The sequence below is a fragment of the Budorcas taxicolor genome, chromosome 10, assembly GCF_023091745.1.
Source record: "Budorcas taxicolor isolate Tak-1 chromosome 10, Takin1.1, whole genome shotgun sequence".
NCBI lineage: Eukaryota > Metazoa > Chordata > Mammalia > Artiodactyla > Bovidae > Budorcas > Budorcas taxicolor.
Window position 1 is genome coordinate 33,883,248 of NC_068919.1, and position 14,126 is coordinate 33,897,373.

Here is a 14,126-nt window from a genome sequence, read left to right on the forward strand (position 1 = left end):
CATCAGTCCTTCCAATGAATATTCAGCATTGATTTCCTTCAAGATTGACTGGTTTGATCTCTGTGCTGTCCAAGGGGCCCTCAAGAGTCTTCTCCAGCACCACAGTTCAAAATCATCAATTCTTCAGTGCTCAGCCTTTTTTATCGTCCAGCACTCACACCGTACATGCCTACTGGAAAAACCATAACTTTGACTATACAGACCTTTGTCAGCAAAGTAATGTCTCTGCTTTTCTAATTCACTGTCTAGGTTGGTCACAGCTTTTCTTCCAAAGAGCAAGCATCTTTTAATTTGATGGCTGCAGTCACCAGTCACAGTGATTTTAAAGCCCAAGAAAATAAAGTTTGTCACTGTTTCCATTGTTTCCCCATCTATTTGCCATGAAGTAATGGGACTGGATGCCATGATCTTCATTTTTTGAATATTGAGTTTTAAGCCAGCTTTTCCACTCGCCTCTTTCACCTTCATCAAGAGACTCTTTAGTTCCTCTTTGCTTTCTGCCTTAAGGGTGGTATCATCTGGGTATCTGTGGTTATTGATATTTCTCCTGGCAATCTTAATTCCAGCTGGTGCTTCATCCAGCCCAGCATTTCGAATTATGTACTCTGCAAATAAGTCAAATAAGGAGGGTGACAATATACAGCCTTGACGTACTCCTTTCCCAATTTGGAACCAGTCCGTTGTTCCACATCCAGTCCTACCTGTTGCTTCTTGACCTGCATACAGGTGTGTAACATGTAGTAGATGATGTACGTGGTTTCTGCCTACACTTGCAATGTGTGGGAGTCTCGCCTCCCTAAGACAGAACCCAGAAAATGCTCTTCACCACCTGCTTTACAGCTAGGATTCAGGCCAGCAATGAGGGTCTACAATCAGATTCACCCATAAAATATTGATTTAGATGTGAGGAATTTAAGATCTGATGCAAAACCCATTTTGCTGGGAAGGGTGACAGCAGAGGCTTCCGGCTTTGGGGAAAGTCATTAGTAGTTGTGAGTTCCCAACATAGGGAAAAATCTTTAACAAATTCAACGTATCCTAGACAAATTGAAGAGAACATTACATCCATGCAATGAAGCATGCCACTATAAGAAACAACTGGCAGGCATGAGTTCTGAGGAATTCAAACATAATTATCATGTTAGTCATCCTCTTTATGTTGGATTTGTCAGAGGTGAAGTGGCAGAGCACCACAAAAGGACATACAGACACTTGAAAGAATACAGCAAATCTGAGGCATGGCAAGCAGTCTGGTACAGTTTCAGGAAACGATAGATAGATCAGTCCCTTCCTCAAAGTGGCAGTCCCTTCCTGCCACTTTCACATCCTCCTCCTCTGATCTCTATTCCATCATGTGTCACCACCCATCTGGCTTCACAGAATCTCCACATAAAATGTCTCCCACATCAGATAATAAAAAAGGACACCTTTTCCTCGGAGGACTTGCAGAAAGAACTTTCAGCAAGTATTAGTTTAAAAAACAATAATAACTGTAAAAATAGCAACAACCTCAAAAGAGGGGGGTGCTGCACAAGCAAAGTAAGCAGAATAGAGATGTTTGAAACTCAACTCGGAAAACTGTAAAATGAATGTAGATAAGCAAAATGACACAAAGAATAAAGATTATGAGAAAAATACTTGAAGGCCTGGAGGAGAGATCCAGGAGGGGATTCTATACCCATGTATGGGCTTGGTACATAGACTGACCTGGTCCCCTCTTCCCATCTCCTCCTTCTTTGCCTTCTTCTGCTTTAAAAAAAAAAAAAAAAGTGAAATCCTTGAATCCCCAGTCTTGACTGCACAGCTGTATGAAATGAATGACTATGTGCAGTCTTAGCTAGGCCAGTGAGGTACAGGTGGAAGTCGTAGGGAGACCACAGCTTTCCAAACGAAAAGGCAAAGTTTCAGAGGTATCTCTTTTACCCTTTCCTTTCCCCCTTTCTTTCTGCCTGGAAAATTTACACATTATCTACAGATATAGCAGTCATCTTGCATGTGGAAAAACAAAAACACATTAAGACCATGAGTCAAGAAGATCAAAAGACACTAGCTACTTACACTTGGATTTCTTGTTACAGAAAAAAAAATAAATAAATTTCTTATTTAAGTCATGGTTTTTAAAGTTTTCTGTGACTTGCAGTTAATCCCTTTCCCAATTGATATCCTACTTCATAGGAAGCCCAAAAGGAAAGAAAGAGAGATGACAGAAGAGAAGAAATAATAGAAGAAAATTCTCTGAACAGATGAGAAATCTGAAACTTCAGGTAAAAAGTGCCTGCCTAGAAGGTGCCATGCAAGAACAAAAATGTTTTTAAAGATGCACACAAATAAGTCCTGATAAAATTGGTGAACTCAAAAATAAAGAGAAAAATCCTACAAGCTTCCAGAAAGGATTTTACATCTAGAATTTAGTTAACACCATTTAAAGCTACCATTTGAAGCCATCATTCAAGTGGGAGAAGAATTAATTTTTGAATATGCAAACACTCAAAAATTATCTATACACCATCATATTTAGGGGAATTCTTTTAAATCCAGAAAAATAACTCAGGAAAAATGATTTTGACCCCATGGACTGTAGCCCACTAGGCTCCTCTGTCCATGGGATTTTCCAGGCAAGAATATTGCAGTGGGTTGCCATTTCCTCCTCCAGGAGATCTTCCTGACCCAGGGATCGAACTCACAACTCCTGCATCTCCTGCATTGCAGCCAATTCTTTACCACTGAGCCATCAGAGAAGCCCCAATAAACAGTTAGTTGAGTTTAAATACACAGGTAATAAGGTGGTTTTAAAATTTGGCTACTGTTGAGAAAGATTCCTAAAATATAAGGAGCATACTATTTTTAAAAGGAAAACTTACAACATCCTGGAACTAAAATTCCAAGTGATTTCAATGCATTCTAGAGGAGAAGAAATGGGAGAAGAGGGAAATCAAAGCATACCAAAGATCCTGCCCTGTTAAGATGTAAGATTTTAGAAATTAATTATTGAAGAACCTCTAGAAAGGAAAGCAGCCCACTGCCAACACTCTGATCCTAGTCCAGTGAGACCATTTTAGATTTCTGTCCAGGAGAAACTGAGCTGAGAAGAACTAACTTCCTAAGCTGACAGAACTGGGAAGTGGCAGACCCTGCTTTCTAGCCAGTCTGCCAAAGCCGGCACTCAACCACTCTCCTAAACCACCTCCAGTCAAAGCTAGGACACTCAACCACTCTCCTAAACCACCTCCAGTCAAAGCTAGGACACTCAACCACTCTCCTAAACCACCTCCAGTGTCTGTAGATTCCATTTTCCATTTCGCCATAACACAGTGTCAGTTGTGAATACATAACCTGGAGGAATGTACACCAGCCTTTCTTAGAGTGGGAATTATAGAGAATTGTTTTTTTTTTTTAATCTGAACTTCTAGCTTCTCTTGACAAATTGGAGGATCCAGGCAGACCTGGGCGGGGATTTCTATGCCGCAGCAGCCACTGACTGGCATACTGGCCCAGATATTGCTGCACATGCACTGCTTTTTAGCCAGAGCTAAAACTGCCCTCTGAACCCACATGTCTTAGGCTGGGTTCCCTAGACCCAGAACCTGAGGCAGAGATTCCTGTTTAAGTGACTCAGTGGAAGAGTGCTGTCAGGATTAGGGATGTGAGGAAAGCAGGCCAGGAACAAGGGAACAAAGCCAGACAAGGATGTTGCCTCAGCTGAAGACCGACTGACCCCTGGGGAAGCTCTGGAGGACACACCGCAGCACACAGCTCATCCTGTTTCAAGGTGAGGAAACAAAGGGGCTGGGCAGGGCGGGGGGGCGGGTGTCGTCCTGTCCTGGACTGGTCAGCTCCCATCTGGCCCAGGACAATTCTCCAGAGGAGTCACGGCAGGAGATGGATGCACAGATGTGCTAGGTAAAAGGCTGCTGCAGGGTGTCAGGAGCAGTCGCCATATCATCTCTACTAAACACAGGGGAACAGAAATTAGATGACAGAGCTAAGAGTTTCAAGGAACACAGGACAATGTATTTCTCTGTGGAAGTAAGAATAGGGCTAGAAGTGCAAACTCTGAGCCTGCATTACTTACGTGACCTGCCCAGGCCCTATAAATACTCACATTCACACCCTGGACTCACTCCTCAGACTCAGCCTGTGCTTGCCCCAGACTCTTCAGGGAACTGAATGCCCAGCGTTACCTGGACAGGAGCAGGATGGTGGTCTTAAGGGTTACTAAAGATTACACTGAAATTATGTGGAATCAGTTTAGGGATAATAAGAAATGTCCAAAATAAAAGGATCCAGAGAAACATATTTCTATGTCATCAATGAGCAAGCCTGTCACATCACAAGCAGAGGTTATTATTGCGAAAGCCAACATGTAGGTCACTCATAATGACATAAGAGAGTCAATGATGAATCAACAAGAATAAATTGGAAAATTTCAATAAAAATACATTTGTAAAGCAGGATTTTTTAAGTTAAAAACATTATCTCATAATTTGAAAAATTACTGCAATTTTTGCTATTTGATCAACAACATGATTTTAAAAATAAAAATTAAGACGTGTGGAGCCTCTAGAATATCAGAGTTTACTTACCTCAGAACTGGACAGCCCTGAATCACTATCGTCTAAGTCCTTCAAAAGTTCAACCAGCTTTTCCTTTTCTCTGTCAATCATAACCACTGGTTTTCCCGAATTCTTGGCCAACTATAGAATGTATCAAAAGAAAATATTAAATACTCAAAGCAATTCATAGTTCAGGAAAAATTAAAATGGAATCTGAGGCTTCTATAATACAGATTCACTAAGGTAAAATTTGTTATATTAGGTATTTTCATTTGCTGGTTAATTTTATTTTATTCTAAATTCTGGTAGAGCTCCATTCTCCAAGCAAAGATATTCAACCATCTCAACAAACATTTTATATAAAAAATAAAACATGGGCAGTTTGCAAACCTCTCTTTATATTAAATGTATCAAATGCAACATACTTGCTGAGACATTTGGGAGGAATCTTACCACTTTCTATGTGGCATATATCCACTAAAAGAAAATGCTTTTAAGTTTCAAGACTATCACATCAGGAGTTTAAATAGGATTCAGTTACTATTGATAAAAGGAAAAAAGGAAAATCTATGGCGGAGCTGCTATCTGTGTCAGTAAGAACTTGGATATGGGGAAAACCCTACTGCTCTTGGAAAATTATATATTAAGTCAACCAACAATGAGCCAGTGCAAAAAGAACAAGTTGGAGAAGGTTTCTTTCAGATCATAGGAACATGCAGCACCTAAAAATCAAGAGTCCCAGAGGCCTGTCCTGGCAGTGGCAGGCTGACCCATGAATCCAGTCTTCCTGGAAAAGACGTGCTAATTGTGGAAAACATCAGGCTTGAACTATGAATTACTTAACTCTCTCCTCTTAAAACGTCACACTTATCAATGTAGCTTTCTAGTGATTTAACTGCCTGAGTGGCTCGCCATGAACCTTCTGTTCACCATACTTTTATTTCTTGCTGTAAATTATTTCGCATTCTGGTCGAATACAGGAGTCCTTGTGCCCTTGGTTAATCTAAGTCTGCTTTGAGGACAAACCAAGTCAGACTGCACAGCCTTTAAAACCAAGTTAAGCCTCTATATCAGTGAGCTAATCCAAGCAAATAACAGGCTGCTCCAGGAGCTGGGAGAGGAGAGGCAGGGCCAGTAGGCAGACAACCAGCTGACCTCTCCACCTCTGCCAAGAGCATTTTCCACTCAAATTTCTAAATGCACCAACTATAAAATCAATCTCATTACTTAAATAAAACCAATTTTACTAATATGCAATTTAAAATCTTGGAAACAGTATATAAAACTATTATTTAAATAAATGTTTTTCAAATTGCAGGAACCAGATTCATTTCTGGGCAATGAAACAAATGTATTAAGTAGCAGCTAGCATTTTTTAAGAGGGTAGGATGAGATAGAATAGGCTAGGATGGAGTAGAAAATAGTGAAATTAAGCATTGGTTCATAAAACTTCTCTTTCAGTTATATAAACTGCTTCAATTACATATACATGTATCATGGTCAAAAAAAAAAAATTTAAAGACAATGAACACAGCTCTCTCCATTTTTGCAGCTCGTTTAGTCCCACATTCTGGCTTCTAAATTTCTAAGTACATACCTCAATGTTTCGCTTAATAAAATCCTGGCTGTGTTTACCCCTGAGCTCAATCTTTTCTGTATTTGAGAAAGGTTTATTTTCTTCTTTGATCATTGACTCATTTCTTTCCACATCATAGGTAAAATCTAATAATAAAAAAGTTCAAAATTTTTTCAGAATTATAATTGTCCATTATGCCAGAATTTACCTTAAGCATATATTGAAACATATAAGAAATAAACACACATAGAAAAGGTCCTAAATTTTAGATCAGAAACTTAAGACACAAAAACATTTATTCTTAAAAATATAAATGTGCTACAATAATTTGCAATGAAGTTCTCATAAAACTTTTGTTACTCATTATCATGTATCAAACTTCCTGCTGTTGATTCCTTTGGAATCATGGGAGATAATGAAAAGAACTTCAAGTGATATACATGAAGGAGAAATCACTGATGTCATGAGAACTTTAACATATATTTTATTTTAGTATTTATATGACAAAACTTACTCTAAAGACTAGAATCATTACCTACTACTCATTGATTCGCTGTTATCTTCTCAGAACAATAAACTTCTCATTCAAACCTGTTTTTTAAGCCAAGTCGGGGCATAAGTGTTCTAGATGTCCCACATCCTATCTGCACAAACCCCTAAAGCCCATCTCAGTTTGTCAGTTTTTCTCAACCTTTGAAGAGCTTTGCATCAACGTCAGTTGTTCAGACCCTGAGTGCTCAAGACAAGAGCAAGAAAAATACTTGTGGCCTCTTATCCCCTTTATAAAATATCTTGTTTTCACTGTAGCCACATTTAAAGCATTTTTTTAAAAGACCATGTGAATCCTTCATTAAAGCTCTAACAATATGCATAAAAAGAGTCTTCCTAAATGACAAATAAGAGTCCACCTTACAAAACAGGATAAACTGCCATATTAAAGTTCTACAGAAAAAAAATAAAAAACACTAGCCAGTAACTCAATGCAGACAGGCTTACTTAAAAGTTATCTTTGTTTTATAAGAGAGGTCACCACAATAAAAAGGATTAAGGGAGCTAGTCAACTGGTGTTTTTGTGGTTCATTAGCAAAGATTCAGTACAAGTTTAATAATTAAAGAATAAATTTTGATAACACTAGTTGGAAAGACCAAGAAAAAGCGTGAGATCTCTGGATTTAATTTCTTTTCAGACTAAAATAAATTTGAGTAAAAAAAAAAAACAACAACAACAAAGTTTTACTTAAATTTAAGTTACACATTTCTAGGCAAAAAAAAAAAATCTATGCTTTATAACTGAGATTTGATTCTTTAATCAATCCAGTGTCTCAGATGGTAAAGAATCTGCCTGCAATGTGGGAGACCTGTGTTCGATCCCTGGGTCAGGAAGATCCGCTGGAGAAGGAAATGGCAACCCACTCCAGCGTTCTTGCCTAGAAAACCCCAGTGACAGAGGAGCCTGGAGGCAGTCCATGGGGTCGTATAGAGTTGGACATGACTGAGCGACTTACAAACACCAATAGTTAAAGCAGGAGTTATTTTTTTGGTGAGTGGCCTTCTTAGATATAAAACATATAACTCTTTCCCATAATCCAAGTTGTATATAGTCTTTTTAACTGAAATCTGAAGTTTATTCATTCAGCTGAAGTTTCATATTCTCTTAACACATTAAAATAAATCAAATTAAATGCATCTTTGTCTACATTTATAATAGTTTCTTTAAAATACACTTTTAACACATTGTAGGAAAAAATCTTAGATAGTCTGGTAGAAACTATTTGCCTAGAAATGTCCTCTTCTCCTCTCCATCTTGGGAGTGATCCAGGGTAGAAGTTACCATGTCCCAGTAGTGACCCCAAGTCTTGCTGGGTTGGATGAATTGGTTGGACAAAGGGTGGGCACCTAACCCAAGACAGATCATGGTCTCTTCTCTAGGATTATGGAATTGAATCACCCTCCCAATGACTCCAGACTTCCCTGGTGGCTCAGACGGTAAAGTGTCTGTCTACAATGCGGGAGACTCGGGTTCAATCCCTGGGTTGGGAAGATCCCCTGGAGAAGGAAATGGCAATCCACTCCAGTACTATTGCTTGGAAAATCCCATGGACAGAGGAGCCTCTGGTAGGCTACAGTCCATGGGGTCACAAAGAGTCGGACACAACTGAGCGACTTCACTTTCACTTTCACCTTCACCCAATGACTAGCGAAAGGATATGATCTTAGGAATCAAAGAAGCTATCTACCAGAAAGATTCTTTCCATAAATTTTCTTTTTCACTTAAACTAGATTTCCATTACTAGCAGCCAGATTTAACTGTTTATTACAAAAAATTTCAAATGTCCGAAAGACGACTATTATAATGAACCCTCAACAACTAACTTCAATAATGATTAACTTGTGACCAATCCTGTTTCATCTAGAACCTCACCTACTTCCCCTCACCACTGAATTAAATCACATCAAATCATTTCATCTGTGAATATTTGTATATATAGCTAGTATCTTCTTGTGACAGTATATAAAATCACATACCTTGTTTGACATTCTGTATATGATTTTCATAGTTTTCTGGTGGAACTTGAGTGTGAAACACCGAGAAAAAGGTATCTTCATGCTTGTTACAAGAAGGATCTAGTGATTTAAAAATCACTTGTTCAATATCATATGTTAACATATATATGGAATCTAGAAAGACGGCACTGATGAATCTATTTGTAGGGTAGCAATGGAGACGCAGATATAGAGGACAGACTTATGGACATGGGGAAGCGGTGGTAGGAGAAAAAGGTGGGACAAATGGAGAGAGTAACATGGAAATATATACACTGCTATATGTAAGATAGATAGCCAGTGGGAATTTACTGTATGACTCAGGGAACTCAAACTGGGGCTCTGTAACAACCTAGAGGAGTGGGATGGGGTGGGAGGTCAGACGGAGGTTCACGAGGAAGGGAACCTATGGCTGGTTCATGCTATTATATGGCAGAAACCAACATAATATTGTAAAGCAATTACCTTTCAATTAAAAATATATGAATTTTTAAAAAATCATTTGTTCAATACATACAAAATAAATAAGGAATCGTTTATGTGGACAGTTGTTTTAAAAAACAGATAAGATCTAATAACGTTCTCTGCAATATTCCTCAATTTCCTCTACACGTTTCTTAAGACAATGTCACTTTCAGATAGAAATGATAATCATCTTTGTACACATGAGCCATTGAAAGCGAGAAATCAAAGCCAGTCAACAGTTTCCCTAGAACTTCTGCGCAAGAAGTATGCACCAGGGTGTGCTAAAATATCACATTAATTACCTGGATATAATATACCCAAATTCTAACATTCTTAAAACAGAGAATATACACATTGAATAACTGTGTTTCTAGTCCTTATTTTAGATCCACAAGGTGAGATTTCAGATATATGATCCGTCATTAAAATAACAGAATGTGTTTGAGAGAAAACTGTAGAGATACTTGGCAGTTAGCTTTCTTTTTTGGATTCTCTTGGGATACTACACATAAAAAATTAAGAAACTGTGTTTAACCCTTTTTGTTTAATTTAATTTGTCTTATGTTCTATTAAGCTAATTTAGACACCATATATTTATAAGAAACAGCTAACATAAATAAATATCACTTTGCCTTAACATGAAAGAATCTGCCAGGCTGTGGCACAGAAATGTTTTCGCTTAAGAAAACATGACATATCTTGAAGATATTAGAGGATTCACCACCTACCTCTGAAACAAACCTGATTTGAGCACCTGCTTGGAGATGATATGGGCAAGATATATTCACCATGACACAAATACCAACAAATTCAAAACATACAACTTCTGATAGCAAAAACAAATTCATCAGTTCAAATTCCCTAATTTGGAATTCATAATAATGTAGTGTCGCACCACCAGGATTAACAGTGCAACCATAATCCTTGTCCAGTGTTTGATGAGTTCATCTAGCAAATTAGTGGTATAAGCCTTACAAGAAGACAGGTAAGCTACTTAGCAGGCAAAAAGTTTAGAAGTTCTTTTCAAACTTTAATTTTTTTTGCAACCATTGTTATTAGGGCTCTTAAATATTCATTGAAGCATACAGCAAGTCAGCAATTTGGCAACATTCTGTTATTGGTTTAAGTTGTATCATATATATTTCCAAAATGGTTATATATTTTTGATCACATAATTCCTCTTTAATAGCAGTTTCACTTAATTTTATTCTAAAGTACCTATAGAGACTTAAAAATATGAAAACCTGCCAAACAAAAAACTATTACAGCAAGATGACACTGAAGGTTTTAAACCAAGGAGTTCTTCTTACCTGAAATCATTTATGTGACCCTATGGCTCTTCATGCATAGTCTCAGGATATCATTGCCTCAGACAGAATGGGTACAGCTAGGGTACAGCCCTAACACAAAGGTCTCATAGTTTAGCCTTGAGTTTAAAAGACAACAGTTGTAAAAGGAAGACATTCAACTGTAGAAACTCAACTTCTTGAGAGGAAAAAAGCATTTTCTAAATTACAAAAGCCTTCATTAGAAAGCTCTTCCTTATAGTAAAAAGCAAACCAAAAATTCTAATTCATGTAGAAAAAATGATGGGATTAGAAAATAATTAGAAAATAATAACTGATTCAAGTAGAAATTAATGAATAACAAGATAACAGCCCCAAAATATCCTCCCACAAGATAATTTATCCAGTGTAAAAAGAAAAATAGTAACTTTACAGTGGAGAAATCTAGCAGACACCAGCTTAACCAAATAATCAAAGTTACCATCACCAGCAATGGAACAATCGACATCACACACTTCCTGTTATGATTCATTGAGAATACAGTACCACTTCTATGGGATTTCTGCCAAAAATACATAACCTGAACCCAATATGTGGAAACATAAACAAACCCAAACTGAGCAACTGTCTACAAAATAACAGACCTATAGTCTTCAAAAATGCCAATGTCATAAAATACAAAGAATGACTAAAGAGACATAACAATTAAATGCAATGAAAGAGCTTGAATTTTTTTTTTTGGTAGAAAGGATTTAAGTGGGATAACTGGTGAACCATGAATAACGCCTTGATGGATCACAGTATTGTATCAATACTAATTTCCTGATTCGTGTGTGTGTCCGTCTGTAGAGAAGACGACAGAAGATGTGGTAAGATGCTAGTACATGGAAAATCTGAGTAAAGGGTATTTGTGAATTCTTCATACTTTTGAGACTTTCAGTCTGAAATTATATCAAAATTAAAAGTTAACAGGCAGTTTTTCAAATGTCCTCACTACAAACATTTAGCTAAAGGGAAAAAAGAAATCTCCCTTCAGAGATCAAGGGCTGAGCACAATTTTTTTTATTAATTTTTTTATTGAATGAAAGATTCATTAAATTCTATAGTGTTTTACAATTTTCAAAAGTTTTGAGCACAATTTTTAATATGAGTCTTGAAAGAGGAAGATTGGAGGGTTGATTTAAGTTGCTTCCTGTCACCTAGGGAAGAAAGCCCATCCCAGACAACGGGAAAGACCTGGAAGAGCATCACTGGCATGAGTTTAGAGTAGACACAAGTGACTCACAAGTGAGACTGCTCCCTGGAACTCACCCTTTTGGAGGTGAAATCCTGGAGTTAGATTGAGATCATCAAAGAAAATGGGGAAACCAGAGCACAGGGGGCTCTGCCTCACTGAACACCTGGAATTCTAGGAGACTCCGCTCACAGTGCTCCACACATACTCCTGAGGCTCCAAAGCACCAATGGCAGTGTGGCGTGTTTTGAGGGAGACAGGGAATGATATGTTCACCCTTTCTTTCTCCCTGTCTCTTTTTCACTCGTTCCCCTGCTCCTAAATACACACACAGAAACATATGACATACAATTTCATGGCTGGCCTGGAGCATGGACGAGAACCAGGAGTGCTTGCTTTCCCCTAAGAATTAGAAACAGACCCCTTCCCAGCGCACATCATGACACCAGCCAAAAATGCACACAGCCAGGGACTTCCCTGGTGGCCCAGGGGCTGGGGCCACATGCCCCCAATGCAGGGGGCCTGGGTTCAGTCCCCAGTCAGGGAGCTGGATCCCACGTGCTGCAACTAAGACTTGGCACAGTCAAATAAATAAAAACAAATATTTTTTTAATGCACACATCCAAATGTCCCATGCAATTAAGAACCACCCCCATTAGACTACAGAGAAAAGTTCAATAAACTCAAAATATCAAAAAAATGCCCACAGTATTACAGATTTCTATACTGGCTTTTAAAGCAGAAGGCTTATAAAAGATTCTGGAGAACAAAGGAAAAGCACCATTTTCTAATTAACTATAAGGTCAATGAGGAAATAAGAGTACACTAACAACATGTAGAGAATAATGATAATAACACGTAAGAAAGAATGCAGTATAGAGCTAAGTCTATATTTAGAAACAAATTCATACCAATGATGCCTTTATCACATTGTTACGGACTGAACTGTATGCCCCCAAAATTCATGTTGAAGCCCTAACCCCTAGTGTGGCTGTACTTTAAGGAGATAATTAAAGTTAAATGAGATTATTCGGTAGGGTTCTAATCCAGTAGAACCAGTGTCCTTACAAGAAGAGGAAGAGGCACCAGAGGTATCTTCACCCCCTACCTCTTCTACCCCAGGGCCTAGAGAAAAGGCCATGTGAGGACGCAGTGAGAAGGTAGCCATCTGTAAGCCAGGAAGAGAGCTCACCCAAAATGAATTTTCCAGTACCTTGATCTTAAATGTATAGTCTCCAAAACTGTAAGAAAATAAACTTCTGCTCTTTAAGCCACTCAGTCTGTGGTTATTTTTTTAATGGCAGCCCTAGTAGACACAGATTTTAAGAGAAAATAAAAAGTACTTAACTAAGTTAAATGAAGAAACTAATTTAACTGAAAACAACAAAACAAGTTCAAGAAAAGAAATAATCAAGATAATTGCTAGAATTAACAAAGAAATTCAAAATTGATTTACAGAAGTATAAAAAGACAAACCCTCAAGTATAATTTTAAAAACAGAAAACACTCACTGCTATCAAAGTAGCATGGTACTGGTAAAAGAACAGCCACACAGACCACTGCAACCGAACAGAGGGTTCAGAAACAGACCCAGAAGAACATACTCAACTTATCTCTATTTATTTATTTAGTGAATGTCTCATTTACACCCATTATTTTGCTGAACATTCATAGCATTACCACAATACAGAGTAGCATTACTTCCTGAGGTAAATCAGGCTCAGAGAGGCAGAGCAATTTACCCAGAGTCATACAGATAAATGGAGCTTGGTTTTTCTGGCTTAATAGTCCTCCTTGAGAACTATTCTGAGCCTAGCATTATTCTGAGCCTATAACTGTGATTTGTTGTTCAGTTGCTCAGTCTTGCCTGACTCTTTGCTACCCCATGGACTGCAGCACGCGAGGCTTCCCTGTCCATCACCAACTCCTGGAGCTTGCGCAAACTCATGTCCATTGGTCAGTGATGCCATCCAACCATTTCGTCCTCTGTTGTACCATTCTCCTTCTGCCTTCAATCTTTCCCAGCATCAAGGTCTTTTCTAATGAGTAGGCTCTTCACATCAGGTGGCCAAAGTATTGGAGCTTCAGCCTCAGCATCAGTCCTTCCAATGACTATTCCAAGTAGATTTCTTCTAGGATTGACTGGTTGGATCTCTTTGCAGTCCAAGAGACTCTCAAGAGTCTTCTCCAACACCACAGTTTGAAAACATCAGTTCTTCAGCACTGAGTTTTCTTTACAGTCCAACTCTCACAGCCACACATGACTACTGGAAAAACCATAGCTTTGACTAGACAGACCTTTGTTTGCAAAGTAATGCCTGCTTTTTATTTTTTATTTTTTTTAATTTATTTATTTTAATTGGAGGCTAATTACTTTATGATATTGTAGTGGTTTTTGCCATACATTGACATGAATCAGCCATGGGTGTACATGTGTTCCCCATCCTGAACCCCTCTCCCACCTCCCT

At 38.2% G+C, this 14,126-nt stretch overlaps 1 protein-coding gene across 1 annotated transcript in view; it reads right to left on the reverse strand.

The window, feature by feature from the left end:
• The window catches only part of FSIP1 (fibrous sheath interacting protein 1), a 198,775-nt gene that overhangs the window by 152,253 nt on the left and 32,396 nt on the right, over positions 1–14,126 (reverse strand). The window contains exons 5-7 of the mRNA XM_052647356.1: positions 8,656–8,754; positions 6,151–6,275; positions 4,584–4,694 (exon numbers count right to left, since the gene is read on the reverse strand). Of these exons, the coding sequence (XP_052503316.1) occupies positions 4,584–4,694; positions 6,151–6,275; positions 8,656–8,754 (335 nt within the window). The remainder of the gene's footprint in view (positions 1–4,583; positions 4,695–6,150; positions 6,276–8,655; positions 8,755–14,126) is intronic.